Genomic DNA, 25995 nt, shown 5'->3' on the forward strand with positions numbered 1-25995 from the left:
TTGGGCAGGAATCTGAGAATTTCAAGCACTTTGTAACAACATTCCAAACCTTTTATCTTCTTACATCCAGAAACAGAGGTGGTCTGCAGTGCAGTGCCGGACTGAAGAGGACAGTGGCAAGAAAGAGCTTCCATGGCATATGGAGGTAATTCTGTGTGGGCAGAGTGACCATCCTTAAGATTTAGCCCTTCAAATATTTTCTGAGAAGAAGCTTTTCCCAGCCCCAGGACAAGATGCAGAGCAGCCACATCAAGGACTTTTGCCTTGAGGACACCCTATGTGGGTACATTAAATATTTTCAGTAGCTTAAAGATCACACAAATGTAAACAAACCCATGGCAAACCCCAGAACATCTCACTGCACAAAACCAGTCAGGCCACAGTCAGATCTTTAATAAAAGCACTTCAAGTCAGTGACAAACATGATACAGCAGACATGACAACTCAGAGAAATCAAGTTGGGGGTAGCAGTGTGCTGCTGGTGTCTGCAGAGGATTGAACAAGGCCCCTAAACCCAGTGATCCTCTCAGTGGCTCCTCAGCTGCTCACAACACTCTTGAAGGCTGCTAAAAGGCTCTCTTGCCTCACCCCTCCTCAAGCTGGTATAGCAGAAGCACAGAATGGTTTTGGTTCTGACCAAAATGGAGTAAAGTAACCCAGGAAAAAGCTCCAGCTCTAATCTCTGAACAGGAGGCTGAGTTTTTACAGCAAGGAGACCAAGCAGCCCATATCCTCCCGTTTCACAATATGCACTTTTTGTTGTGGAGAGGGCCTGACACTGCCAGTCTCATACTGGGATTTACCTGATTGGAGCAGGGCATGGCAAAAGCATCTCCCTGCAGAAACCGTTCCCCACCTCATGGTGAGCCTGTTCAAAGCTGTCAGCCACATGTGTGGCAAGACTACACATTCTCATTTAGCCACCTTCTGTCCTGCTCCCCTTTCTGGAGCATTACAAACCAACAAAAGGTGCATAGGATCCTTTTCACTGTGACATTAGCTAAGTAACCAATTCTAATTCCATGAGTCAGTGATTCTCATCCACTGACAGGGCCCTGAAGGCTCCCTGGTAAGGGGAGGGGCTGTGCAGCACTGAGAGGAAAATGGCAAAAGGCTTGTCCTCAGAAGCCCAGCATACACAAGAGCTTTGCAAGGTTGTATCCCTGCACTTTGGTCTTTGGGTAGTGCCACCTGCTCAGTATCTGTAGTGGTCTGGCTTGAAGGGCCCATCTCTGGACAAGCCCAGGTATTTGGCCTGTTTGTCACTCAGCTTCGTCAGTTTCACACTCAGCTTGTCCAGATGAGCAGCAGCCACAGCTTCATCCAGCTGGAAAACAAAACATTGAGATAAGAACATTAGAGCAGAGTTCTACTCCTTCAAGAAGTCACAGGGAAAAATGACTATGTGGAAATCAACAGCAGGAAGGGGGACTTACACTGACACAGCTTTTTTCCTGCCAACATACCTCACACCTGTCTGAGCACAGACCTGCACTCACATGGAAGAGCCTTGTGCTTTTGAGGGAGTCAGGTTAAGTGAGACACAATTGTATATAATCAAACCTGTTTCAATCTCATTTACACATTCACATCCATCCAGCAAGCAAAGAACAGAGATCAAACTCTTCAGATAAAAGAATATCCAATTTGGTAAAATGATAAAGCCCCGGGTTCCACAACAAAAACACCTGGACATACTACACTGTCATCCTACAATATTATGTAAGTCCTAGCACTGGAAAAAAATTCTTGCCCTCTCCAGATATCCCATCTTAGGGGCACATGAATAATGAAACTCATTCCAGAATCTCCAATTCAGCAAGATTACTGTATCCACTGGCACTGTCTTCATGAAGAAAAGAACCAAGGTGGGCTGTAGGACACAAGCACAGAAAGGTTGATATGATTTCTCTATCCCAGAGGTGTCAGGCAGATGTGTAAACTCAAGAAACTGAAAAATGTATAAAGTTATAAGGCAGTTAAGTGCTCCAGGAGCAGGTATAGGAGGGTCAGAAAACAAACAGGAGAATGCTGACCAAGCTGCTGTGTCAGAGGGGGATGTACAGCCACAGGGGACATTCAGAGGTAGAGAGGACAGCACAAGCAGGAATCAAGGACAAGTCTGACCATTTGTAATTCCTGCAAAAACCAGGCAATCATTGCAGAGGATACAGAAACAAGGTAAGTCTCAATCCCAGCAGCACAGAGAAGACCAGCAATATTTCCCTCATATTAGTTAAGTAGACATGAAAGGCTGCAATATAACTGAAGGGCAGTAGATCAACAAAACAATCAAGGGCCAAACCTGCAGCTTGTGTGAACCAGGGCCTAAATTATTCAAAGACTAGTCCTGGATTTCCCCCTCCAAGGGCCTGTAGTAACAGACACTACTCTGAAGCAATCCCATGCCATGAACCAGGTAAAAAGCTCCATCTGCACAGAGTGTAACTCACTGCAACTCAACCTGCTCACAGTGACTACTGTGGACCTCCCTCTTGGGAACCAGAACAGCCAAAGGTGACAAGACAAAATCAGAAACCTAAGGAGAAATGGTTGAAATGGTGGCAGTGAACCAATAAATCCACCAAAGAGTCAGGTAAATGATGAAAGAAAGAGAACCTAAGGGGAAGGTCTGTGTTTAGAAGGGAAACAAGTATTTAAGCCTAGTATATCCTGTCAGGATGCCATGAAACAAAAAAAAATGAGGGTCAGAAATGGTATTCTCATCTGGTTGATTAGATTGAGGTGTATTTCCAGTGAATTTAAGACAGATTCCACCCACTTGAAAAAGAACTGAGTCTGACAATTCCCAGATGAGGTTTTCAAGCAGCAGCAGGGATCAATTGTTTCACAACTGCTTCAGCTTGGGAATTTCAAGACTTAAACATAGAGACACACAAATTCAGACAAAGGTAAGCAGACATTCTCACCTTAAAATCAAAGCTAAGCAGGACAGATTTGGTGCCAAGAACATAGAGACAAGAATTTTCCTGCATTTCCAGGAACACATGTTGCAGAAACGTGTGCACATTTGTAATGGCAAATCAAAGCAATATTCTTGCAGTCAAAGAAACTGCAGTGTAAGGTACTTGGTAATTGTTAAGTCTTACATTTGGACCTCAAAGCAATTGCACAGAACAAGGAAAGGCATTAACCCAGAAAACTATCACAGAAAATTCTTTTGTTGGTTCTGACATGGTGACTGCTTTATTCTTTGAATAAAGCCCTCTGTGAGGCACAGAGGGTCAAAAGTGTTTTGTCACAGTGGATGAACCTCATATCACCGTTGTATGCTCCCTTAACAGGCAAATTCATATTTAACTGCTTTGGGCATTACTTCTCGTTTCTGTGTATTTCCAGTTCAAATGTGCTTACTAAAAATTGTTATTCCGTGAGAGGATGAAGTCACATTTTATCAGCAACACTGGGATATCATTTTCAAGAGAACTGTCAATAAGACTGCTCCTTTGAAGACAATTATGTGGCAGTTTGCAGATCCATTCCTACACTGCATTTCTGGTATGCTTTGCTTGATCCTTAACTGATGAGTTTGCAAACTTAAGTTCTTCAGGAAACACCTCATTGGTAAGCCCAAACACATACATTGTACTTCCCAAATGGAAAGTATTTTCACATTTACTCTCACACCTGGTTGTGCTCCAAAAGCAGTGGGATTTAACTCCAGCACCCTTTTCCATGAACCATCTCAAATTCTCAGGCTTGTTTTGGAAAATTAAAACCATGTTAGTTTTCTAAAAGGAATATACAAGCTGTGACATGATCCAGACTTTTCCAAGAACAAAGAATGCAGAGAAAAGTTTAAAGGGAAATCTGAAGGACTCTGTCATTAATATTTTGTGAAGTTATTAAGACCAGATTGTGATAAGCTCTCTCAGGTGCAAATGGGATCAGGACTCTTATCAACCACAGTAAAAGGGATTCAGTTTCACTCCAGCTTCTACTCTGCCCACTTCACTGTGCCGCTGGACAGGTTTGTAGAAGGAACAAGCTGGTTGATAGAAGCTCTCCAACTACCCTGAGGCAGCACAGGACTTCCCAGCACCTTAGAGAAGTCAAGAAGTGTCTGGATGTTCTGTCACAGGAGAGGCAAGTCCCAGTTATGCACACAAAAGAACAGCTCATTCACACCCAGCCCGCCCAAAGCCAAACATCCTCTGAAGGACAGAACCACTTTGCAACAAAAACCTTCAGCAGGAAAATGAGTTCAAGCACCAACAAAGCCACACCTGAAGGTGGCTTCCTTAGCAGCACCGTTTTGTGGCTGTCACTCACCTTCTTTGGCAGGAAGTGGACCCCCACAGCATATCTGTCACTGTGGGTCCAGAGCTCGATCTGTGCCAGGACCTGGTTGGTGAAGGAGTTGCTCATGACGAAGCTGGGGTGGCCCATGGCACAGCCCAGGTTGACCAGGCGGCCCTCGGCCAGCAGGATGATGTGGCGGCCGTTGCGCAGGGTGTAGCGATCCACCTGTGGAGCAGCAGGGCCACGTCAGACACAGGGCAAGCCTGGGGGCTCGGGGGGCCTCCCTGCCCCTCAGCAGTTCAGCTATTACACAGACACCCCCCTCTCCGTCCCGGGGGTTTGCAAAGCCTGCAGGAACTCTGGGCTTCACAGCACACACATCTTGGCAACTGCTTCATACTCAACCAGCTCTCCGGTTTATTCAACCAGCTCTCCAACTCTCCTGGCTTTTCCACATGCCTGTAGTCCCAGCCAGCTGTGATGGGCATGTGCTGCTAGTAGTAAATAAATCCCAGTTCATCTACACCCACTGGTCACAACTGGTGTGTGGTGACAGGGAAGAGGGAACACCTCTGCATGCAGCAGTCCAGAGCTTTGGCATCCTAACACAGGGTAACAGCTGGAGCCCTCAGCCTGCTGAGGGTCCCCTGGAACTGTTCTCACCTTTGCAAGCCCAATAAACACAATAAACAGCTGTCCTGGCTCCTGGTGTACCCTGCTTTGCTCTTGGGTGACCACAGGCATGATCCTCTCCAAGCCAGCCCAGGGACAGCAGGACTCTGCACACAGAATCCAGGCTCAGATGGGCTCAGGAGACAGGGCCTCAGCTGTGAGAGTCCCACACAATTCAGGAGACAGATAATGTCACTGGCCCACAACTCCCACAACTCAGGAGATAATGTCACTTAGCACGTGCCCCAACTGCCTGGGCCAGACTGGACTCCTGCAATGTTAAACTTTGCTTCTCCTTTCCACCTCTCATTAGCTCCTCCCTGCCCCGCCTTCACCCTAGAGGTGGTTACAAAATGAAAGCAATAATGAAATACCAACATGGCCCATAAGTCTCAAGAATATTCAGTATTAGCTGGTATTTATTGCTCACATCATACAAGCATTTGGCAGTAGAGCACTTTGGAAATACTTAAAACATAATCAGCAACCAACTTTGACAAAACCTAATGCTTCAGACCATTTATCTTCTGCTAGCACAGCAGAGCAACTGTGACAGACCTAAAAGGGTTCTTCATAACTGTATTTAAACTTCAGAGGCTAAATGTTATTTAATATTAAGTAAAACACAATTTTCAATTTTGTTCTTAAAGCTTTGGCCTGTAAGTTAAAAGCCACATGTGATGAAGCTGTAATTATAACAATAGCCTCTTCTGAAAAAACATCCTTGTGCAGGACTTCAGCAGAGATGCCAAGAGCAAACCAACACAAACCATGTTTTCTATAACAGGTATTTTGCCTTCAGAGCAGGTGTGTGCCTCCACTTGCCTGCCCCAGCTATGCTTCAACCACAGCACCATTTTCTGCTTAGGTTCACGTGACAGATTATTATGATTTCAGCACAACACATGCAGGCACTAATCACCTCAAAGAGCAGCCCTAAATTAGTCTTGATTTCTCCTTCCCAAAAGCACTCAGCAGGTGGGATAAAAATGATCCCCCCTGAGCAGCTGCAGTTGTTATTTTGGATGCCAATTCTCCACTGTGGACCAGCAGTGACAGTGCTCAGTCCACCCAAAAAACACTGTATGGGCCATCACAAGATTATGGGAGGAATTAACGAAAGAGGGAACCAGATGGGAAGCAGAACATGAAAAATCCTGAGAAGAAGCTACAGTATTACTTATAACAAACACTGCATTTACAGAGTGAACTACTAAAAGATAGTTGAGCAGTTAAAGTAGCATTTCAGTTTTGAAGTCTCCATTGGGTGGTTTAGGTGTCAAAATCTTATATCCTTACATAATATCCACGCAACTTGCCCCTGGACAGCTGGTGGCTTGTGCATAGAACCCCACACCTTCAGCAACCTATGCTGACAAGAGTCATTCAATGCACAGGGGAACACAGAAAATGTAAAATTAATGCACAGAAATAAATACAAAATAGTAGTGGTGCCAGCAGAGGCTTAAGTCAGTACTGTGAAAACACATGTCATATACAGGCAGATAAAACAGGCTGATTCATAAGCTCACTAAATTACTCCAGAAGTGGAATTCAAATTATCCAAGCAATAGGCTCCTCTCTGCACTTCGACAAACGCCTCCTCCTTTTCCCCATTGGAATTTGTTTGGCTCTGGACTTTCTGGCTGCTTTGCACTTCCCTTCACATTATATGGGAATAATTTACAAACCAAAGTTCATTGACCTTGACCTTTCCTTGACCTCTCAGTTGAGTTTGTGCTGCAGGTCAGTCTCTGATACTCAAACACAGCTGAGCAGGGCTGCAGTGCAAACCCAGAGGCAAACCAACCTGCCAGCTTTTCAGTAATAAACCTATTTCCTCCTTACCTGTCCTCTGAAAGCAACACATCAATCACAATGGCACGCTAAGACATTTGTCTTATTAAAGTATTAAACATCTCTTACATCAGCCCAGCACTGGTACTGAAACTTTCATGCTGGACAGAGTCTCAATTACTTTGTACCTCCAGCTGAAGTTAACCACCCTCAGCCCTGGCATTAATCCTCTCATCAAGAGAGATGTTCCTCATAGAAAGTCAGGGATTTTTGCTCTTGTACTATGTTGCCCTCTCTGGTTCAGGATACAGAAAAGAAGCTGCCAGGTTTTAGTAAAAATCAGAGTATTTAGAAAGTTAGATTTCTTCAGCATTAATCCATATGGACAATCCTTGACCCCAATTCCATCCTTTTCAAAGGTAATTTTAAATTTTTTTTTTTAAACCAGAAGCCTGTTACAATTTTCATACCTGGGGCCACACTGCACCTTACTGCACTCTGTCGTCAATGCCAGACTGGCTTCTCAAAGCAAAGCATTTAAAAAGGGATTTACTGCCTCTGTGCAGGGAGCTTGTATGGTGCCATATTAACACCCAATTAAATCTTCAACAGTGTTTATTCTTCAATCAGTCCAAGGTTTAGTTTTAAAACAACCTGAGCTAGCAGAAAGTAGGCAGGTACCTGTGGGCTCCTCTAGGAGAAGAGCTGCTGAACAGAGTCAGCTCCACTAAGGCCATAGGCAAGAACAAACCTGAACACAGTGAGAACTTGAGGGCGTAACTCCAGACCTGGTTAAGGCCGTGCAAAGTGTCCCAACATAAATTTCATAAGTGCTTAGTAAGACTTTGATGTAAGTGGTCAATAAGCCACAGGGGAGTTATGAAAATTTGAAGGGCAGATGGAGATCTGAGAGGTATGTTTGGGTGTGGTGTTATTAAAAAGTACAAAACCTGTCCCAAAATCCTGCTATCAGCAAGGGCACTCCCTCTACAAAAGGTAACCAGAAGTCCCACACCAAGTCAGATAAAGCCTGCCTTGCTTTATGTGATGTTCTCCCTCAATGCTCGTGTCACAAAATAGTTTTGATCTTGTTCAGTTTTTTTCCTCTACTTTAAGACACACAGTTGAAAAGCTGACACTTTCAGATTCTGATTTTCCTTGTGTAGCTACAGCCATAGCTTAATGCAAATACGTGGTGGGCATACAACCTGAGCAAGGGTAAAACATCCTGCCTGGTCTGCCCACACAGGTTTCTAAAATGAAACCACCAGGTCCTGGAAGAGAAACCCAAGTTTGGCAGAGCTCCAGATAGGCTTTCCTGAGACTTCAATTTCAGAGTAGATTAAATAAAACACACCACACTTTGAAAACAAGGAGCTGTGAATTTTTTCAAACCTTGACAGAATCGCCAAGTCATTCCATTGAGATTCCCTTAGGACTACGACTGTTCTGTTGCAGAGCAGTACATGAGCAAACAGCTCCACAAGAGGAGATTCAGGTCAGGCACCAGGCAATCTATGGGCTCTGCTCTTAAGTTTTATAGGGTGTCTAATGGTCTGCTCTGTATTTCTCATCTACCTCACTTTTGGAAGCTGAGCTATGGCATTGTTTTCAGCTCAGGGCTATCGAAGCAAACATATTCACATACCCTCTGCCCATGCCCCAAACATCAAAGCTGAATGGACTTGATGCCATTGTTTCTACAACCAGCACTAAGGGCAGGCTCCCATCTCTCAAGGAAGTGGGAACACATGGAGAAAGATGTACCCATACCAGGCACCTCTCCCCAGAGATCACCCTGAGGGACTTGGGCACTGGCTGGAAACAATTTCTTTCATGCCAGCCCAAGACTATCATGTGCAGTTTGTTCCAGGTTAGCAGAATCTGCATTCTGACCAGAGCAACAGCGGCTTCCAACAAAGCTAGAAACACCAAAGAAACTGAAGAGAAACACTCTCTAGAAATGGACACTGAGTAGCTACTGCTTTTTTCCAGCAGGAGAGCCTGTGGAAAGGCTGCCTCACCTGAGGTTTGATATTCACTGCCTCCACTGCATTGTCATTCAGCCACTTGGCATCAACTTCCACATCAAAATGGCCAATATTACACACTATGGCATCATCCTTCATCTGCTCAAAGTGCCTGCAAAAGAAAAAAGTTGTATCAAAAGTTAATCCACACAGTTTTCCCCCTCAGCAGATGCTCCAAACTACAGCCCTGACAAGTGCCAAGCTCAGTAACTGCATTGACTCTCACAAGGTGTGGCAGGTAACCCCTCCAGGCATGTCAAGTCTACTGGAAAAGACTTTCAAGCTTCTGGGGAAGGACATTTCCCAAGGATGTAAGAAGTTACTGGAGAGAAAGTATTTTCCCAGTATGGAAAGTAATAAAATTTTGTTTAATTGGTCAAAACAAATACCTCCAGTTATTCTCCTTCTTACAGAGAAGAAATAATTTTCTTAATGAAAACTTTCTTTGAAGTTCCCAGCAGTTTTACGTCTCCTCCCACCTAATCTGATCTTCCATTACAACATGTACAGTCATCATGGCAAAGAAAGGAAGGAGCTGGGGCTATAAACTGAGATCTGAGAAGCAGTAACCAAACACTGCAGGGCAGTACACTGAGAACAGGCTGGTTTCAGCTGCTGATACACACCCACAGATGGAATCATTTTCAACCTTTACCTGCCTCCTCTTCTGTTCATATTTGTCTGGCCTAACACAGAATTCAGCCCTGATGCCTTCATTCTCCAAAAGTCAATCTACCTCTCTGCAGCTTTTTTTTCTCCATCATTACATTCCATAAGCCAGGAACAACTGCAATGTGGCAACATCCAACTAAACTGACCAAAGACTTAATTTCTCACTAAATTCATGCTAAATTCTGATGTCCAGGAGTCAGACTGTGTACTAACTGTTGACAGGTTATGATTGTATTTAAAAAAGAAAACTAACTGTACAGGCATGCTTTCAATAAAGCACGTGTCTTGGTTATACCTGCCCTGCACAATGTCAGTGCAGCCAGTGGTGGTGACAAAGATGTTGCCCTCTTTGCAGGCCTCCTCCATGGTTGTAACTTCATAACCTGTAAAGAGAAAACGTTACTTCTCTACACAACCACCAAAATTTATTAACAAGTGGGACACAATACTAGAAGTAGAAAAGTACAGAGAAAGAATGAGTCAAATGTTTCTGCCCACACCTGGCCTAGAAATGATGCAAGGTAGTGGGCTACTGGTCTTGCTGAACACCAACATGGTAGAAAAACCATCCATCCCTCACCCTTTTCAAATCTGTGGATCTGTGCATTCAGTGTCCAAAGGTATAGTCTGGCACAGCACTCAGACTGGATTCAGGGGGTCGAATTTGCAAAGGAAGTGCCCCGACAACACCTGCAGTTTTTGGCTCACATGAACAGAAATGGGATAAACTGGTACCAAGAGGCACAATTACATGAGGCACCCACAGAACAGAACAGCTCCAGAGAATGCCCTGAGCTCAACTGGAGAGACAGAGAGCATGGCATTGCTCTTCAAAAAAATCTATCAAGGGTAAGGTGTTTTTAATGTTTTAATTCCAGTCAAGCCTTACCCCACACTGGAGATTAGAACTGCACAACTTGAGGACAATCCCTCAAGCCCTAACCCCCACATGGTCTCTGAATCCTTGATTCCAAACACACCTTCAAGGCCTCTAGTAAGAAACTCCTTCTCTAACTGCAAGGAAGGAATTCCAACAGTTAAACTGGATTCAACTGTACCTCAGCAGGGATAGCTGAAACCCACGGAACCTTTCTTGGCCAGCTCTCATTTACTGCTCTACACTGACATGCAGAGACCCTGTCAGATGCCCGAGTTCCTGCTCTGCTCAGCTCCCACCTTCCATGGCTGCCTGGAGCGCGTTGATGGGATCGATTTCGGTGATGATGACTCTGGCTCCGAAGCTCCGCAGGGCCTGGGCACAGCCCTTGCCCACGTCCCCATATCCTGCCACCACTGCCACCTTCCCAGCAATCATGACATCTGTGGCACGCTTGATGCCATCGATGAGGGACTCTCTGCAGCCATAAAGGTTATCAAACTTGCTCTGAGGGAGAAAATGGAGCAGTTTCAGAACAGATGAAAGCCACTCAAGTGGAATTTCCTTAAAGAAAGAAAATGGACTTATGTGCAAGTACTACAAGCGTCACTTAAATACTTTAACCACCATGAGGGACAGGAAGCAGACACCCTGGTTTGATGTTTTTATTTATCCAGTTTCAATCTATGGAGTTATATCAGACAGGTTTCAACATAGTGAGAAGCATTTCATAAATACACTGTATCAACTGACCAGGGCTTGGACTTGCTAAAACTTGTTAGAGGTAACCCGAGTGTCTTTCACACCAATGTAGGCCTGAGCTCCTAAACCAGATGCTCACCAGTTCCCTGCTGCAGTTTATCAGACAATGAACTGAACCTGAAGTGCCACAGGAAGGCAAAACACAGCAGCAGCACCTCATCTTATCTTTGCAAGACACATCCAGCCTGCAGAGCAGCAAGCTGCCCACAGCAACCAGGAGCAACTGGTTCTTGCAGCCCCAGAAGACCCAAATTACATCTTCTCCCATGAAGAGTTACCCTAACACTGTCACTCACTATTGCTCAGACTTGGAAAAATTTAGCAAGCAGCCATTCACAAAAATGGTCACTGCAAGCAGGACCCCCTGGATTTCATCTCCTAATGCCCCATCACACAACATCCTCCTACTGTAACACTGACATTAACAGCCAGACCCTCCAATCAAAAGTGCCCAGCTAAGTCAGACATCAAATATTGCCTAACCCCTTAAACTCCTTCCTAAACTCAAACACACCTTGTTGTGCTGATTTTTGTAATGCTCCTTCTTCTTCTGGAGCCTTTTGTTTTGACCAGGAGGAGGGGCTGTACAAACAGATTTGATTATTTGGGGAGTTACAGAGACAAAGAATTTTTAAAGAAGCTGGCTACTAATGTTGTGCTGTGCTTCCCAAGGAAGCAATACTAAAAAAATCTCCATTCACAGCAAAATTCTGGTCTCAAAGCCTGTCCTGGCTTTCTATAGCCTTAGGGCACCAATCCTCCTCGCTTTTACTTAACACTGCACTGTCTGCTACAGGCAATCCTAAAATTAAATTCCCAGAGGCAGCAATCTGGTCTAGTGGAAAGCACACCCACACCACCTGCAGCTCTTGTAAGTATGAATAGAAATGGGATAAACTGCCCATGGCAGAAACTGGCCAAAGTGTAACAATTATACCTCAGATCCAGAAGTTTCTGACTCAGTGCCTATAACCATTACCAGAGGCATAGCTGTCATGAATATATGAGAAAATTGTGTTACCAATCCTTCAAATTCTAGAGCTTGTGCCAGTTGGTATCCCTCCTTCCTAGTCCTGCAGATTATCCTTGCAGCATGGAGGAAAGCAGCATGGTCAGATTTGATTTGTCATCACCAAATCCCCCAGCTGCAGTCAAAGCCTTCCAGGTGTCTGTGCATTCCCATGCAGGTAAGAGAGCAGTGTTGGATGCAGACATCTGCCCCACCCAAAATATATTTGAGTGGCAGAGGGGAAGAACAGAGCTGGCTGCGTGCCTGCCTTCTCTCTCCAAATGTTAGCACAGGAACCTGGCACCAACTGGAAATCTCAAACTGGGAGAGCAGAATTTGTCAGCTCAGTTGCACATTTTCCCAGAGATCTGTAACCGTGGTTAGTGCAAATCTTGTACTGTATAAATACCAAACAGTACTTGAAAACAAGCACTTGCTTGGCATTAGAATCCTAAATCCCCTCAAGGGGCTTTGTTAGAATCATCTGAATTTCCAAATCTACTGAACAGTATTAATAATTATTATGCAAGCGGCACAAATCTGGGTGAAAAGGATGTGAAGAACTTCTTTCAAAATTAACTGGATTCCAGCTCACTACCTATGAAATAAATGTCAGGTGCATCTTAGTGAGCAGAAAGGAGACAGCAAGCTGCAGAGAAGGCAGGCCAAACATGAGAACTGCCAACCCAACAGGATAATGTTGGTATGGGAACGTGAAATAGAGTCAGTAACTAGATTTAAAAAACATCAAGATGCACAAACCTTTAGTGCACATTTAATTCCCGCTATAATTCATCTGCAGCCAAAAAGCACCACCACCCTTTAAAAAACATTCCACTTCATTCTCAATTCACCAGGGTTTATCTTGGAAGCAGTACTAAAGCTAAGCAAGGGATAAAAATCTCCCTCCTGCCCTCTCCTTTGCATCTGCTGCTCACACAGCTCAGCCACAGGCTGACCAAGCAACGTTTACCAGCACAAGCTCAAGGAGGTCACACTCTCTTTTCCAGCTGGTATCTGACACCTGCCTGAAGGCTTTAAGCTACTTGGAGTGAGGACAGGCTTCTTGCCACAGGTACTGACTGTGCCCAGGAGTCATGATCTCCAAAAGTGTGTTCATATTATAAAACAGCAGAAGAATGGATGTCCCTACATACAAAAACCCCCTTGATGGCATTTACAGTGAGATCAAGGGCTCACTTTTAGGATATGGTGGAAATCTGTTCAGAATCATATCAGGAGAAGCTCAGCAAGAGAAGGAATACTTTCATGGGAATGACAACATCCCAACACCAAGCTGGTCAGATAGCAGAACACTGCAGAAGGTCTGTATTACCTTGGTGACAGAGTCATTCACATTGATAGCTGGCACTTTCAGGGTCCCATTGGCCTTCATCTTGTACAGGTTGTGAACCCCAGTGGTTGTCTCTTCTGAAATACCTCTAATTCCTGTCAAAAGAGTAGAAGTATTCACCTTAGTTGGAGTCAATGCTGTGCAAATCAGGCCATCCAGGTGCTGGGAGCATCCCCCCGAGGCTTTAGTTAAACAATTCCTTGGCAGAGAGCAAGGAAGAGATGAAACCCTCCAACAGCTGCAGAAACACCAGAGGACGTGCTTCAGAGCGGGTGTTACCTCCACACCCGCCGGTGCTGTGCCCGCCAGGCTCCCCAGCAGGCTGCAGCAGCCCGGCTCCCGGGGAAGGCAGGCGGGTGCTTTGCCGCAGCCCCTCGGGGTTGATTTGCCCGGGGGACAGGATCGGGGCCCGACGCGGGGGGACAGGATCGGCCTCAGCACCGGCCCCGGCCCCGGCCCCGGCCCGGCCGCGCTCCGCGGCGCCGCAGCGCCCTCTGCTGGCAGCCCGCGGCGCCCCTCAGCCCGGGCCGCACAGACCGTCCTGAGCTGGGAGGGACTCAGAGGATCACCCAGCCCAGCCCCATCCCTGCACAGACACCCCAACAGCCCCACCCTGGGCACCCCTGGCAGCGCTGTGCCAACGCTCCTGGAGCTCTGGCAGCCTCGGGGCCGTGCCCATCCCCTGGGGAGCCTGGGCACTGCCAGCCATTCCCGTGAATCCTGTCACTGGTCACAGAGATCAGTGTCTTCCCCTTCTCCTCCCCTCACAAGGAAGTTGTAATGAGCTCTCCCCTCAGTCTCCTTCAGCTGAACACCTCAGCCACTCCTCATATGGCTTCCCCTCAAAGTCCTTCACCATCCTTGTGTCCCTCCTTTGGACACTCTCTAATAGTTTAACATTTTTCTTATACTGTGGTGACCAAAACCATACAATATTCAAGGTGAGGCTGGCCCAAGCCCAGAGCAGGGCAGACCAATCCCTCCCTTGACCAGCTGGTGATGCCACCCATGACACAACTGGTCCTTCTGGCTCCAGGGCACTGCTCACTCACAGATGCCAAGTCTGGTCCAAATCCATCCTTACTCCTCAAAAAATCCAGCTGTGAGCTGGTCCAAGCCCAGGCAGGAAACTCTGAGAGCAATTCAACATGGTTTTCACAACAGAAAAGACAGATTCCCCAGTGGAGCCTGAGACTAAGCCATGAGACCTTCCTGTTGCTCCCCAGACCACTCTGTAGCACATGAAGGAAATGAGACCACAGCATTAGAAGGGAAAAGGCTGATTAACTGGAGAAGGCTCCAGAGAGGTCACTGCAGCTTTTTAATACTTGAAGTGGGCTTACAAGATGTTTAGCATGGCCTGTTGCAACAGGACAAGGGGGAATGCTTTTAAATTGAAAGAGGGTGATTCAGACTAGGTATAAGATACCTTTTTTTATTTTACAATTAGGGTGGCATAAGCTGCCCTGAGAAGTGCTCTAGGTCCCATCCCTGGGAATGTTCAAAGGGCTCTGAGCAGCCTGAGTTGAAGATGTCCTGCCCATTGCAGGCAGGCTGGACTAGATAGCCTTTAAAAGGTCCCTCCCAACCCAAACCATTCTGTGATTCTGTGATTTGGCTGACTGATCCTCACCACTTCTACCTCAGCACAGAGCCCTCAACAGCCCCACTCCCCTGATGGTCACCTGCTGAGGGAATGCATTCAGGCTTTGGCATATTTAGGGCTTGCTTAGAGGAGAAAGGAGAGTTTAAACTTCACAGTTCAGCCTCGTGCACTGAAATGGAGGATCTGTAGACAGTCTCCCAAAAGCATCAGTTTTCAGAACAACTGGCTGGATCATGGACAGTCATCTCCTTGAAGAAAAGCTTTTGGAGGTCACAGCAGGAACCTCCAGTTCAAACCTGCCCTCTCTCTTCTTGTGTATCTGGTAAATAAGAGACACACTCATCCTTCAAAGGCTCTCCAGATGAGAGTCCTGAGCTTAGCAGATTGTCTTTCCACAGCACTAAGAAGACCTTACATCCCATATGCCAACAGCTTCCCCTCCCTGGAGGCACCCCATCCGTGCCCCAGGTGCCATTCACAGCAGGTCTAAACCACTCTGCAGCTGCCCCAAGTGCTGCCTACACCACTCATGGTCAATGCCCGAGTGACTGAAGAGTAGAGAAGGGCTTGCACCAAGGACAAGTTTGAATTAAATTGACACAACCTTGCTAAATGCTCAGACCTGTGTTTGCCACCTGAGCAATGAGCAAGTCTGATCATTGAATCACAAATGAGCCAGTCTTCCCCACACAGGTCTTTTGCAGAGATGCCAGAGACCTCCTTTGCACAGATCACTCTCCCCATTGGTCAGTTCTTGTTTTCCCCTTTTCTTCCTTTATTTATCTTGGTATTAAGGGCATTGGGCTTAATGGAATAAGCCAATAGTACAAAGGCCATTCTGCCCTCTAACTGCAGGCACAGTTCAGGAGTGAGTTCTGGAACTGAGCAGTTCCACACACACATCTAACACATCTCCTAGTTGAAGGAATACTGTCAACCTAGCTGCACACTAGGACCAAACTATTTAAATTAGAAGCAGCTTAAGCATGGAAGACAATTCCCTCTGAAATTAGCCCAGAAAATTTATCCAGCCTTTAAATGGCAAATGGCATTTCTATCTGCCTCATGCCAAAACGTCTCCCATGCTCACAATCCACACACTGCATGCTCTGCCAAGGTCACTCTTGTTCCACTTCCACAGGTCAGATTTCCCCACAAGCTCTTAGGATATATTAGCCTCTGTTAGCTATAAGATATCAAAATTGGATGCTACACTGCTTCATTTAAACAGACTTTGCAGCAAAGGGCTAAGCACAGATCTCAGATTAAGGAGATCAAGACTCTACTCTGTGAGTCCCATTCTGGAAGTTTTTCTGTTTCCAAGGGGAAACAGCAATTTCACCCTGTTTCCAGCAATTGACTGGAAGGTAAAACAGATCAAGTTTGTCATCCTCTACAGAGATCAGTCTTAATTTAGTGAACTGTTACAAGAAGTTTTTCAACTGCAGCCAATGCAGACAGGCACACATTTTGGGAAGGGAAACACTCACAGGTATTGCATCCTCCCTAGACTCTTTAAAACCCCTGAGTAATTTCTATGAATTTAGGAAGCAAACCCAGACAGGGATGTTTTTTATCAGAGGCAGGCTACACATGTATGCCAAGACATGAGACAGTTCAAGAGCCATTGTCCTACTGCACTGTAATATACTGGTCCCTTCTCCACCAGGAGCACAAGACCAGCAAGAGGGTGAAAGGGGCTGGAGAGGAGAAAGAATGACAACAGAAGGGCTGAAAGTGTGAAAGGAGCTCAGCTCAAGTACCTCTGGGAACAGACATCAACCAAGGTGTACATGGTAGGGAAACAACCCTGCAAAACAGAGAATGAACACGGGAATATGTTCTTTGGCCTCTAACAACACCAGGAAGACAGAGAAGGATGACCAATTGCACTCCTGGGCATAAAACATGGGAAAAGTGAGAGGTCATGCATATCACAAAGAGGCAACCCAGGAAGCACAAGACCATTGATGGAAGAGAGGCTGAGCAAAGACCAATGAAAACCTTTCATCGCAGTTTAAATAATAACACAAAGATGTTGAGTGTTGGATTAGGGGTGACATCAGGCTGAGCATGAAGGACAAAGTGAGGCTTGTCACAGAGAAAGTTTCCCTCTTTCTGGTGCCCCTACCTGCAGCAGCACATGGATGAGGAGCAGAGCCTCAGACTCCCTACAAACAGCCCTATTTGCAGCCTGCCACCTTCAGATATTTTCCCCCTATCTTCCTACTAAAGCAGAGCACGAGTCAGATGAGGTGATCCAGCAGGTTTCTACACCAACCTCCCCTCTACAAAAGCACCAACACACCCCACTGTATCACCACCCAAACTCCTTCACATCCCTCACCAAACATGCTCTTTAACAACCCCGGGCACATGTCTTGCTGCAGCACAGCGGATGGACACTGGCAGGGCTAAGGAGAGTCTGTCAAACTCACCAGGCACAGATCAGCCTGGTCATGTCCTTCACATAATTTTTTTACATAAACACATGCTAGCAACACTACACTGATCAGTTTTACTAACTTGCACTGAAGGCAAATCAAACCAAGAGTTCCTGACTCCATCAGCATCTTCACTGACAAACTGAATGAGTATTTAAGGTAGAAAACTGTTCCTTTTCCACAGAAGGTCATGACTTCATGCAGAACTGCACTAAGATGATGGGTAAGAAATGCATTAATGTAAAATTGTTAATTGCAAACAGACATTGAGCAGTTCTAGAACACAGCCCTCTTCCAGGAAACTTTTGGCATGACAGCAGAACTAAGTGGTCATTCTCAGGTAATGGGCACAGTGAAGTTTGGCCAGGACAGGTCATTGCAGCTACAGAGCAGAGGTGGAAACAGCTCCTGCAGGTAAGAGATTCTGGTCTTGAACTGTAAGGAATTTTCCCAGGCTGTTTGCACATGCCTGTCCCTCTTCCCCCAACTCTCTTTACACCAGCAGCGAAATCCTGCAGAAACACCCCCACCCAAACAGCCTCCCAGGCAGAACTGTGCCTGCCAAAACAAAACACAAGTCACCTTTCAGCAGCTGTGGGTATTTGGTATGAACTAGGTTGGTAAGATCTCCACCATCATCCAGAATCATGTTGAGGGGCTGCCCATCCTTGAAGTACAGGGTCTGCTCAATGCACCACAAGTATTCCTCATCTGTCTCCCCTTTCCAGGCAAACACTGCATGGGAACAAACACAAACCATTAGCCAGTTTCTTACTCAGCATGTAGTGAAGCAGCCAAAGGAAGATTTCATCAGCAACTCCCAGTAGCAGCTGACAGACAGATGATTATCTGTGCCTGCAGGCCAGCAAAGACATTTGCACTGAAAAACAGGCCTCAGTATAATCACTCTTCCAGGCCACAAACATGGTCACAATTTTGAGACTTAGTTGTTCTCCTTATTCTTCTTCCATGTTAAAAAGGAGAAGACAAAGCAAACTAAAGCAGACTCACGTCCACAGCACCCCACTCAGACATAATGATACAGATAAATGAACACACAACCACAGCATTTTCCAGCACAGCAGAAAAGAGGGACCAGACTTCAGCATGAGCTAAGCAGCAGAATATAAACTCTTCAGCAACTCTGAATTTAAGTTCTAGTCTCTAGCCCAGCACTAAAATCCAAGCTGAGGTGCCTCATCTGCTCTAATCAGGGTGTATTTCTATATCAGTACAGCAACAGGCTGCCACCACTGGTATTTGCATCCACTAGGATTTGTTTCTTTCCAGGCATCTGTACTGTCTTCACGCTATACTCAATCCTCAGAAGTACTCAGCCACTCAAATATGTATTGGGCACATTATTTACACACCCCAACATTTGGCTAAATTGTCATGTTTTCAGTGTTTACACAGAAAATTGACCTTGAGCCATGAGGAGCCAATCATGCAATTGCCTATTCTGTAGTAATGTGTGTTAGGATCTCATATTGAAGCCAAAGGACCAGCATTCCTTCAGGGTCTCATAAATTCACTATGTGAAGTGCAATATTAACAAAAAGAGCAAGTTCCATAAATAAGGATACAAAGGGCAATGGTCACACACTTTGACAAACACTCAACCTGTAAATGACTCTTCAGTTGAGTTTTGGGTGTTGAAAGCAGTGAGGAAGACAACCCAAAGTCTAAAGAATCCCACGTGGCCCTCTGACATCTCACACCAGAGGCAATGCCTGGCAGTGCCAAAGGAACTGATGAAGGGATCACTTTGTTGCCATAGAATGTGCCACAGTTAGGGAAAGACCTGTGGCAATAATTAATTATAACAGAAATGAGAGACACCCCTCCCAAAACAGACTGCCAGAAACCAAATTTAGCCTCTGCCAACAGCTGGGCTCAGTTCCCAGCGCTGAGGATTACATTTCATTCAGCTGAGTTACACAGCAGACAGCTTCAGGTATTTATACTGATCCATGAGGAACTGCTCCTTATTGGAACATGACAGTAGCATCCTGATCAGCATTTACAGGATATTAGGCAGGAACACAGCTGGGCTAAAACTAGCCTAAAAATATCTTGGGTATTGACCCCGCCACTGTGACAGGGTACATGGCAGTTCCCTTACCTTTCCCAATCCCTATTTAGCACAGAACTTGCTGGAAAGCACCAAACACCTCCAGCTACACACACCTACACACCACTCCATTTCATCACCCAGCCCATTCCATCATCTTAATGAGATCTAACATGAGCCCAACAGCAGCCTTTGCTGGGAGACCTGTGCACAGGCTGATGCAACACAGCCTGAATCAAATGTCCTGGTTTGTAAAAACCACTGCTTCAATCCTCAAGTTTGCTCAGAAGATCTTCATGTGTACAGTTTGATTTAGCAGGAACGGGCAGTACAGCCCAACTCAGCCAAGCCAGAACATGGAAAACTTACCAGGGATACCAGCTTTTGCAATAGCAGCTGCAGCATGGTCCTGAGTGGAGAAAATGTTGCAGCTTGACCATTGTACCTGGAAAACAACCAAGTTTTGTTTGCTGAACAAAGTTCTGAGATATCAGGGACTCTCTATCAAACACAGGACTTAAAAAGGGAGCAAGAGCAGAAAGAAATTAGTGCAGATTCCTGCCTTTTTCAGTAGCTCTGCAAAGATAAGGTGAGAACTGAGTCTGACTAAGTCAAGGAAAATAATGCCACATGGAGAGAATGTGAATGAGCTTTAGCTGTGCCATACATTCAGCCATCTCCTCGCTCACAAGCACCTCTCCCAGACAGCCAGAGCATACTCCAGATCTTCAGGGGTGCCCAACAGGCACAGGGTGTCCACAGGGTGGGTTTGGGAAGTTTTGGTGAATAAAGGTCAGATTTTCAGAACAGCCCCATAGCAAGTGTCCACTGAGGGTATGGACATGCAGCAAGACACCTGCTGGCATTCACAAGAGTCAGAAATGCAGCTGAAACATTACACTCAATCCAGGCATTCTCTAAGATTATGCTCACCCACCTCCCACTCTGTGTTCCAGTCAAGGAAGCTTTTCCAGCTGAGCTAAGTGTTTTCCTCAGATTTCATAACTAGGCTCAGGCACCTAGAAAAGCAACAGCATGTTGCTGAGTTGCACTGAAAAGGATCCGAACCCCTACAGCAGCTCACAGCACCACATCCCAGAGCCACACACCCTCTGCTCCCCACAGGGCTGACTGGCAGCTATTTGTATGTTCACTGGTTACAGAGCTTGAGTAGAGAGAGCAATAATGCACAATCACCCAGCCTGTTTTCAGATACTCATACCACCTGATCAAAAAGTGACATTTTGAAGGGTGCAGTAGGAAGCAGCCTACACTACCAGCACTTGTCATGAAAACACACCTGGAAGGAGCACAGGAAAACAGAATCCATAACCTAAAGCTGCACCTCTCCTCGCCTGGGTTTTTGCAAGTTCCTCCCATACCAGCAGAGGTGACATCAGGAGGTGTCATGACATTCAAAGTATACAGAATACCTATATACTGTTTACACTTCAGACTTGATACAGACTTGTGGTAGTGACATAGAGCCTAGAATAACTGGAACAGACCCTAGTATTTACATCACTGGTTATGGAAAGGATTATTTTTTGTTACAAATTATGAAGCACAGAGTATTTATTCTATCCTTACTAACCCAGCCAAAAAATGGACACAAAGATTACTACGCTGCAGTGAGCTACATCCTCATTACATGGGGTATGATTTTATCAGCTTCATTCCTCCCTCCCTGGCACCAAAGTTCTGACAGAACAGGTGAACCAGGGCTGAATTCAAACTCAAATCAAAGCCTAAACTAATCCACAGGCATCAGGACAAGGAGTTAACACAGCAGCACACACCTTTAAAGGTACAACCACATCTTACAGAAACCAAGTTTCTGCAGGTACCTCCCTGAATGACTTGGATGAATCCCACATAACACTGATCTGGGGTTATGCTCAGCTTAAAGCAGCTTGGCAATGTTTAGCTAAGCACACAGCTGCCTCCTAGGCCAGCCATACTGGGATGCAGCAACCAACAGAAGCAGCAAGGAGCTTTCCCAAATTTCAATGGCTACTGCTTCCTTTTAAATCCTGTGGAGGGACAAGAGTTCCACACGGAGTGGCTGGAACAAAGCCAGGACTGTACCTCCACATCAAAGTTCTCCTTCAGCACTGCACCATTTGCAACCACAGGACAGCTCTGAACAGGCTGGGGAACACCTGCACAGCAGCACCTACCTTGCCCAGGCTGACCTGGCACAGCATCCACACCTACCTCCTCCTCTTTTTGAGGAAACACCTTCACTCCTATGGAGAAAACTCCTCCCAGCACCTTTCAATCAGCATGACACTGCTCAATTGTTAACTGCTCCCAGAGAGGGATCCCACATAGGGCACCTCTGGGCAGCCAAACTGCAGAAGAAGGAACTTCAGATCATATACATATTTAACAATCCATCAAAATTCCAGTCAGCTCCCTGCTCAGAACACAAGCAATGCAGATTGGGCTCTCCTCATGCCCTGTACAGCAAACACTCAGCTGTGATGTCTGGATTTCATTCAGCGAGTCAGGCACGGGACACAAGGCAGTAAATGGCTTCTAAGTATCTCAGACTTTAATACTGATGAGAGTAACTGGTCCATAGTCACACAAAAAATTCAGTGGAGATCCCAGCCCTCGGTCCCTGAGCCACAGTGCATCCCTGCTCTTTTCCTGCACAGCTGAAGGGCCAGCATGAGCTCTCAGTAAACTTCATTAGATTTTGCTGACTTTACCAGGGCAGAGCAGGATTCTTAATACAGGCTAATCTGTGCTGGAGGCAGTCCCTAGAGCTGCAGCATGAACAGCCACAGCACTGCAAGCCCGAGCACAGCATGGCTGCGTGGGAGCAGCTGTGGGCACTGCCCAGGGCACAACAGGCACTCAAAGCTGCAGCTTGTCCACAGGGAACACACACACCCCACACCCCAGAGGTGCTGAGGGCAAGCAACAAACTTCTTGCTTGAGCACAGAAGACAATCCATCCACGTGGAGATTGCAGCCTCACCCAAAAAGCACAGACATTTGCCAGGATTCCATAAGGTGTTACATAAGCAGGAGCAGTGACCTGGCAGAGCATTACCCAAGAGCTGAGGGAGAAACTCAGAGCCACGTTACCTCAGCCCCCAGCACGATGAGGGTCTCTATGAGCACTGCTGTCTGCACAGTCATGTGGAGGCAGCCGGCAATGCGGGCACCTTTCAGGGGCTTGGATGCAGAGTACATCTCCCTCATCTTCATCAGCCCTGGCATCTCATTCTCCGCAATCTCAATGGCCTTGCGACCCCAGTCTGCAAGGCTGATGTCAGCTGCAAGAGAAGCAGGACAGGTGTCAGAGTTGGAATAGCTGAGACCTTGGTATCCGTTCACACACTTGTGGGTAGGCACTGGCTGCAACAGCTGAACTGAACACCCAGCAATAGCTGGGAGACAGAGCTGCAGAAAAACCAGACCCTATTCCAGTTACTTCCTGGTTCTTTGCTATGGTACACAAATTTAGACCAAACCTAACAGCCCCTCTAAAAAACAAGTATGCTACTGCAAGAGGTTATAAATCAACTGTGATCTAGTGCACAGACATCCCGAGGTCCATGAATTCAGTAAGCTACAGTCTTAAGCACTTTTTACAGACACTCCCCAAGAGTCCAAAATTCCTATAGGGACTGACTTCCACAGTATTGACCTGCATGTAGGGATGGGTTGGCTGTAGGGCAGTGGCTTCCCACACTGAGAATGCTCCCTAAGAGTGCACCAGGAGCTGAACCCAGCTTAGCTCCCTCTCCTCACAGCAAAGGTACATGTCCTTCCCCATTGGCCCTTCCTCCTTGGATCCAAAAAACTATTTTAAGTGACTGTAATTATCTTAGTTACCAGTCTACTTCTACTTTTGTAAAAAGTATCTACAGCAGAAAAGTCCAGCAAAAAATGAACAAGAGAGATTTCTGGCAGGCTTACTGCGTTCATCATGGATGTCTAACCCCAGCCTTAAAAACACAAGGGTCAAGCAGGTAATGCCCAGCTGCATCAACTCTGCAGCACCAACCAACACAGTGTCCTTCTTACTCGGTTTGAGATTCTTTGAGAGATTTCAGAAGTTCACCATTCCATTTAGACCACAGTCAGATGCTTTTTTGCTACCTCGTGAACACAGACTGTTTAGAGCACTGGGGAACACCAGAATTTCGAGTCAGACTGCTGGGTTTAATACAGACAGGCTTAATTGCATTTTGCTGCAGAACGAAGCCCGGGGCCACTGAAGCTATTGCACGTGCTAAATCTGACTGGAGCACAGCCTATACACCACTGGGACTGAAAACTGGCAAGGAAAGGACCACAGAAACAAATATATCAAGAGGAGGAGTTTTAATCTTACCCCTGTTAAGGGCTTGGTAGCTTTAACAAGGCTGCTTTAAAAATATCCTGCAGTATTTTGGTTCAGAGCCTCCAGGGTAAATTATTTATGAAACTGAGCCTTACACACTAATGCTCTTTGAATGAAGCCCCCAAGAAATACCCAACTATTTAAAAAACCGGAGTTCTTTGTGAAGTTTCAGGTCTACAGAAATACGCGCCAAAACCTTCAGGGCACATGAGTCAAAGGTCCCAGGATGGGAAATACTTTCACCTTCGGAGCTAAGCCAGTTCCCGCCAAGGGCTCTGAGCAGCGGGGGAGGCACGGGGCAGCCGGGCCAGGAGAGCGGCACAACCGCGAGCGGGAAGGCAGCGGTGCCGCGCCCCCTTCCCCACACGGCGGCTCCCCCAGCGCACAGGGGGTTCAGGCCCGGCTCCGCCGCGGCCAGGACCTCATTCAGCGCGGCGCTGCGGCCGCCGAGGCCGCGCTTCCCGCACCGCGCTCATCCCGGCCCGGGGAAGGTACCGAGCACGGCGGAGCCCGATCGGAGCTCGCACTCACCCACTTTGTAGGGCAGCCGGTCCGACATGGTGGAGCTGCCTGGCCGGCGGGCTGGAGGAGGCGGCAGCAGCTCCGGGCGCGCTTTAAGTAGAGGCGGTGCCGCTTGCGTGAGGCGGGGCCGGGCTGCGCTTCGGCGCTGGGCCCGGCCGGCGCTTCCTCCGGGCCGGGCCGTCCGCGGGCCCGCCTCGTCTGCGAGCAGCGAGGGCACGGAGTCCGCGGGGCTGGGCTATCTCCAGAACGTGCCCCGTCCCCAAAACGTGCCCCGTCCCCAGAACCTGCCCGTCCGCAGAACCTGCCCGTCCGCAGAACCTGCGCCCCGGTACGGCCTCTGCCGCAGCTTCAGCCCCGTGCCCGAGCAGGCTCTGGCGGCCGCTGCACCCACCGCTACCGGTGCCAGCACAGGAGCCCGTGTATAAATATCTGCAGGGACGGCTCAGAGCATGGACCAGCTTCTGCTCCGTGGGACCCAGCGATGAGATAAGAGGCAATGAGCAGAACCTCAAGGAAGTTCCACCTGAACATGAGGAAGAACAACTTTATTTTGCAAGTGACCACTCACTGGAACAGATTGCTAAGAGGCTATGGAGTCTCCTTCACTGGAGATACTCACTTCCAGATCCATGCTGTGGGATGGCTCTGTTTGACCCAGGATGTGGGACCAGAAGCCCCACTGTGGTCCCTTCCAGCCTCACCCATTCTGGAATTCTGTAACCCAGAGCCACATGAAGCCACAGCAGGTCCCAGGGCAGTGCCAGGAACAGCCCTGATTCCCAATGGCAGGCCTCGCCACATGGACACTGAGCAGACAGCACTCCCTGTCTCACTTCCCAAAGAGGATCCCACGAGATGATCAGTGTGAAGTGTTACCCGGGGGCACACAGACCCCTCACTGCAGCAGGACCCAAGGCAATGGGTAGGATACAACTGGTGAGGTGCCAGGCAGAGCTGGGGCCAAGATGTGAGCAGCTCTATCACCCTGGACCTTGGACTTGGCTGCAGGCAGTTCCCCTCCCCAGCCTGCAGCCCTCTGCCAGGTGCTGGGCAGGGCTGCCGGCCCCCAGGCACAGCCAATGCCTGCTGCACACGCAAGAGACACAGCCCCGCTTCGGCCTTGCCTGCAGGTCACACACACATCTGCTTCTGTTCTAACATCTGAAATACGTTTTTTATAAGCCTCAGTGGTGAACTGGGACGAACTTTCCAGCCACACTGTTATACATGTCTCCTTTAACCTGTGAAATACATAAGAGTGAGGATTTCCTTATAATTACACAGAAATTCTCATTGAATTATTTTGAAAAGTTTGAAATAAGTCTCAGTGCAGAGTTTATCCTGAGACCCCAGTTCCCAGTCCACCCTGGGAAGGTAATTATGATGGTAATTATTTTTTCAGGTGAGCAACAACTGATCTTCAGTGACTGTCCTACAGTGAACAGACCACAGAAAGACAGAAATCCCAGTAGAATGCCTGGACAGACTATCAACACACGTGGAAATGGCACCATTTCTGTATAATACTCAGAGTGCTGCAGGTGCACTGG

The 25995-nt window shown here is 47.0% G+C and overlaps 1 protein-coding gene across 1 annotated transcript; it reads right to left on the reverse strand.

Annotated features, from left to right (window-relative positions):
* Positions 1–372: 372 nt before the first annotated feature.
* On the reverse strand, positions 373–24560 carry AHCY (adenosylhomocysteinase). The gene is made up of 10 exons (XM_053993118.1): positions 24455–24560; positions 22660–22850; positions 19930–20005; positions 18069–18221; positions 13419–13531; positions 10611–10818; positions 9730–9817; positions 8757–8874; positions 4294–4488; positions 373–1327 (listed from the first exon to the last, which is right to left on the reverse strand). The coding sequence occupies exons 1-10, from the start codon at positions 24480–24482 to the stop codon at positions 1196–1198; spliced, it is 1302 nt and encodes a 433-aa protein (XP_053849093.1). The 5' UTR covers positions 24483–24560; the 3' UTR covers positions 373–1195.
* Positions 24561–25995: the final 1435 nt, after the last annotated feature.

This window comes from Vidua macroura, chromosome 17, assembly GCF_024509145.1.
Source record: "Vidua macroura isolate BioBank_ID:100142 chromosome 17, ASM2450914v1, whole genome shotgun sequence".
Classification (NCBI taxonomy): domain Eukaryota; kingdom Metazoa; phylum Chordata; class Aves; order Passeriformes; family Viduidae; genus Vidua; species Vidua macroura.

Coding starts and splice junctions, on each gene's coding strand:
- AHCY (XM_053993118.1), bottom strand. CDS start 24,482: ATGTCGGACCGGCTGCCCTACAAAGTGG. Junction 10,819..13,418: donor TGAATGACTCTGTCACCAAG/GTAATACAGACC, acceptor TTTCTCCCTCAG/AGCAAGTTTGATAACCTTTA. Junction 8,875..9,729: donor ACTGACATTGTGCAGGGCAG/GTATAACCAAGA, acceptor TTTCTTTTGCAG/GCACTTTGAGCAGATGAAGG.